Source organism: Anastrepha obliqua, chromosome 2, assembly GCF_027943255.1.
Source record: "Anastrepha obliqua isolate idAnaObli1 chromosome 2, idAnaObli1_1.0, whole genome shotgun sequence".
In the NCBI taxonomy this organism is placed as follows: Eukaryota; Metazoa; Arthropoda; class Insecta; order Diptera; family Tephritidae; genus Anastrepha; species Anastrepha obliqua.
The window spans coordinates 47,013,932-47,018,599 of record NC_072893.1 but is presented as its reverse complement, the minus strand read 5'-3'; the positions used below and the strand labels follow the sequence as shown (position 1 = coordinate 47,018,599).

The following is a 4,668-nucleotide window of genomic DNA, read 5'->3' as shown; positions in this document are numbered from 1 at the left end:
TAAATAGACTAGGCAATAAACTACAGAAGATGACTAATAAAGAAGACCCTCAGGTCTAAAATACTAATCGGCTCAATTCGTTCTAATCCCACTTACACTGACTTCTGCTATTGTTTTTGCAATCACGACTGTAGATCGATCGCCAACTCAGCGGAGGCTTGAGCGGGAGCAAATCAATTATGAGCAAAATTGGAGAGCAAATTAGTGAAATGAGTTTCACTCTTTTTGCTTGCCTTTCTCATACTTACATATATGTAACTCGATATATAAATAAGCGCTGAGTGTAGCAGACGCGAACAGTTTTCCCCAAAGGCATTTCGTACTGCGATCGTGAAAATTCTTAATGTGGTGATAAGTAACGCAAAAAGTAGTAAAAGAAAATTTTAACAAAACAAGCAAAAGGGGGGAAAAACTAGCAAAATGTCCCGTTTCCACATGGTTGTGTTAGTACTTACTTTGTTAGTTACTGGCACGCGAGCGGGCAAATTTCTCGATGCAGTTTTCGATTTACCCAAAATCATCGTTAATTCGGTGCCCAAATCGGTGGGTATACAAGATGTGGGCAAAATTATGCAGAATACAGCGCGAGGCATTGGCAACGCAGCAGCTAATTTGATACCCACGCCACATGGTGTGTTTGAGACGAGCAAAAACCTATTGGCCGGCTATCCATTCGAGCTGATGTCTACAGCTATCAACAATATTTGTAAGTATGCACATTTAACTAGAGCGGGTAACGAGTGCAGTGAAAGGTTGGATATTTGTTTTTGATGGAAAATGAAGATCCTATAAATATAGTTTTTCGCTGCTCATTAATTTTAATGGATATTAATCGCGTGTCGTTTAGGCTCCTCTGCAATTGCATCTGATGCGATTACTCCGTTAGTAACGCCCGATAAGACGAAACTGAAGTTTCAGCTACGCACAGCCTGCAATAGCTACAGTTATCCGATATTGAAAGCGAATGAAATTTGTCAAAGTCCCGAATTCGATCCAAAAAAGAAAGTGGTAATATTCGCTTCCGGTTGGAAAAGTACAATCGAATCCTCGAATCCGATCAATGAGTTGGCCAAAGCTTACAATTGTCGTGGTGATGTGAATTTTGTGGTGAGTAAAAGTAGTAGAAAAATAACAAAAGGGGTAATTCATTGAATTTACGAAAATAGTTAGTTAATGAATGAAGTTTGTTCTAATTAAGAGTGTTGTTTAAGAGTGTTGAGGAAATTAAAATTGAAATGAAAGGAGCAGTAGCATAAAATAGCTTAACGGATGAAAAATTCAGCTTACGCATGCAAGTACGATATATATAATATAAAGGGTGATTAATTTGGAGGTATCGGATTTTAAATTGAAATAAAACAACGAAGTGATTGGGAAACCTTAAATATTTTTGTGTGGAACCATTCATGCAATTTATTTTTTAAACATAATCCCTTTCAAATGTTGGCCACACTGCGCCGTAATTCGGCCATCCGTAAAAACTCGCTAAAGGACTACTGTCGGTATCTCGTGAATAACTTTAATAATGTCGGCTTCACTTGCGTCAATCGAAGCTGGTTTATCCACAAAGCACTTAAACTTTACATAGCCCCCATAGTAGTGATATCACACGATCTGGGAGGCCAATCCACTGGTCCGAGACGAGGGATAAATAACTCATCGAAACGACGACACAGTAAATCCAGTGTTTCATGGGCTGTATGGCAAGAAGTGCCGTCGTCGTCTTGTTGGAACTAAATTGTGGTGATCACGCGCTTCAATTTCCGGCATTCGGCATCCGACACCAAAAAATCGTTTATCATGGCGCTATAGTGTTCGCCATTCACTGTTACATTGGCGCTAGCCTCGTCTTTGAAGAAATATGAGCCGATAATTCCGATACCTCTAGCCCATAGGCCATTCTAAACGATTGATTTCAATGGATGTAATGGTTGATTTCATGTCGGATCGACTGTCGCAAATCATTCTGTCACTAAGCAGAAGGGACTGATGTCGAGCCACTTTGCGTGTGCGAAGCACATGGAAAATGTAGGCATCTCAGACAGTGTACTCTGCCCAGCGTGTGTAGAGGAGGATGGACGGCGAACCACTTCCTGTGCGTTTGCTCCGCCTTCTCGCGAATCAAGCTTGAGGTCTTTGGCACTGATGTGTTAAGAAGCGACCACCTTGACTCCTTGGCTCTTCGGAGGTCGGGTAGATTGAAAGAAAATTAAAAGGGAATCCGAGTGCAGTATAATGGCCTTAATGTTGTATGAGTGCTGTACTTGCTAGTTGCCCCGACCAAAAAATAAAGTTAAAAATGGGCCTCATTGGTGAAAACCATAATTTCCTCTGAGTGCGTGGTGATATTTTTCACAGAGCGTCGATTTTCCTAATATAATTGCACGATTTGTAAACGTTGTTGAGACTTAAGTCATTCCATGATGAAATGTCAATGAATACTGGAAAAAAATTGTGTATTTAGTTTGAGAGTAGTCATGCGTGATCTGTGAAAAAACCTCTGTTAGAGAAAGTACCTCCACTTTGATCTCCCTTTATATATAATACTAAGAAAAATATATGAGTGCTTTTCTCGTTATATGGCTTTTACGTTTTATTTTTTTTTTTTTTGTTTTATAATTTTCCGCTTTTTCAAATAACTAAAAAAATATTTAATTTAATTTTTGATATTTTTAATATTTATATTTATATTTCTTTTTTTATTTCCAATATTTTTTATCTTTCCCCCACACAGGCCGTCGATGTGGCCGATTCTGTGGACACTCTGTACTCTTGGTCGTCCCTTAACACCGATGCAATCGGCGCTATTCTAGCTGAAGGTCTCGAGCTCTTAACCGCCGTTGTACCACTTCAGAATATTCACTTGATCGGTCATGGTCTAGGTGCGCATATTGTCGGCGCGGCAGGTCGCTACTACAGTTACAACACCGGCAAACTTGTGCCACGCATTACTGGTTTGGATCCAGCCAAGCCCTGTTTCAATGAAGGTTCTGCGCTCTCAGGTTTAATGCGCGGCGTTGCCGAATTCATTGATGTAATTCACTCCAATCCGGGTGTGTTGGGTAAACGTGAACCTCTCGGTGATGTGGACTTCTATCCAGGTGGACTTGATCCTTTGCCAACTGGTTGCTTTGATGTTATTTGTGCGCATGCGCGTGCCTGGGAATATTATGCGGAAACTGTTTATCCAAATAATGAATGGAATTTTATGGCTCAGCGTTGCAACTCATTGACCGGAGTGCGTCAGCATAAATGTCCGCCTGCAGAGTATCCTATGGGATATGAAGTACCAAGAAATTTGAAGGGGAAATACTTTTTGGAAGTGAATGGACAGCAGCCGTTTGGTAAAAATGGCAATGCTAGGCAACTGTACCTCCATTCGAAGTGCGGACTGTGTGCGTAGAGGAATTCCTGATTGATTGAAAGACATATAGAATACAGTACTTACTCGTATGTACTTTTATGACTATATTTCTATGTATTGATATGTAAATAAATGTGATAGTTTTACATTTAAACGCAGGAGTATATTTTACATAGACAGTTAGTGATTTTGGTGTGTGAGGCACGGAACTTCCCAGTTAATAGAAGGTTTAAAAATGCAGAAATTGAGGCTCTATTTAATGAAGATGCAGATTGCAAGAAGAAAAAGCAGCATACGCTTGTCATTTTCAAAAACATTGAAATTTTTATTTTTTTATTTTATTTTATAAAGGTTTACATAACAATAAAATTATTATACAAACTAAAAGTAGTGTAGCGCTAGCATAACATTGAAATTATTTTAGTAGGAATCATTAAGAAGCAAGAAAATAGGACAAAGTACGATTTAAGGGTCCAAAGATTTAAGAAAAGCTAAGCTCTTAGCCAGAAAATCATTGCTCTGAGGTCCGTTAATCGGTGTCTACATAAACCCCAAACACAAGTATTCATAGTTCGAAGATTTGCTCTACACTCAAAGGCAGTATCATCTATTAAAAACTGTTCAGACCAAGCGAAACTACAGCCCAGACCGACTGCAGTTGCTGCACTCAAGTCGGATAATTGAAAAAAAAGTGACTGTCTACCGTGGCAAGTTACGGTCGAAAGATATTGCCGGACGATAACACTCAGCCATATGTTGCAAATAGTCAATACACTCAAATAGAAGGCCTTAAGGGAGTCTTCTGGTCTCCAGCGAAAAAAAAATCGATTTTTTTTTTGCATAATTTTGTTGTATGTGTATGCGAGAATACGCCACAGAAAGGATTTTTTGAAAACCGCATTTTTTCACATTTTTCTGGGCACCGAAGTGTACCCTCCTCCGGCCGTTTTATCATAAACTTTATCTTTAAACGCGTTTCCCCGAAAATCGTGTTTTTTAAGCATTTTGGTCACACTTTTCATAGTAGTTATACTCCGATTTCAATGGTTTTGGTCTTAAAAGATTCGGAAAACTTACCGTATGATTTTTAAAATTTGTTTTCATTCCATTTTTATAACCTTTTAAAGTTCAAAAAATGAGCAAAAAAAAATTTTTTTTGCAAATTGTTGCATAACTTTTGAAAAAAATTAAAAAAAAAATCTGTCACGGGAAAACTTAACCAGGGCAACTCTGAAGACAACGCATATCTAATTTTTGCTTTCTGATTACCCAGGTGGAAAAACCGTGACCAAAATGGAGACCTG

At 38.7% G+C, this 4,668-nt stretch overlaps 1 protein-coding gene across 1 annotated transcript; it reads left to right on the top strand.

Annotated features, from left to right (window-relative positions):
* The first annotated feature begins 315 nt into the window (after nt 1–315).
* LOC129237877 (vitellogenin-3-like) lies at nt 316–3,518 on the top strand. The gene is made up of 3 exons (XM_054872844.1): nt 316–706; nt 848–1,107; nt 2,735–3,518. The coding sequence occupies exons 1-3, from the start codon at nt 421–423 to the stop codon at nt 3,401–3,403; spliced, it is 1,215 nt and encodes a 404-aa protein (XP_054728819.1). The 5' UTR covers nt 316–420; the 3' UTR covers nt 3,404–3,518.
* Nucleotides 3,519–4,668: the final 1,150 nt, after the last annotated feature.

Bases quoted from the DNA above. Each gene is read 5' to 3' on its own strand.
- LOC129237877 (XM_054872844.1), top strand. From the start codon at position 421: ATGTCCCGTTTCCACATGGTTGTGTTAGTACTTACTTTGTTAGTTACT. The intron at 707-847 runs GTAAGTATGCAC...CGTGTCGTTTAG, and splicing joins TACAGCTATCAACAATATTT to GCTCCTCTGCAATTGCATCT. The intron at 1,108-2,734 runs GTGAGTAAAAGT...TCCCCCACACAG, and splicing joins GTGGTGATGTGAATTTTGTG to GCCGTCGATGTGGCCGATTC.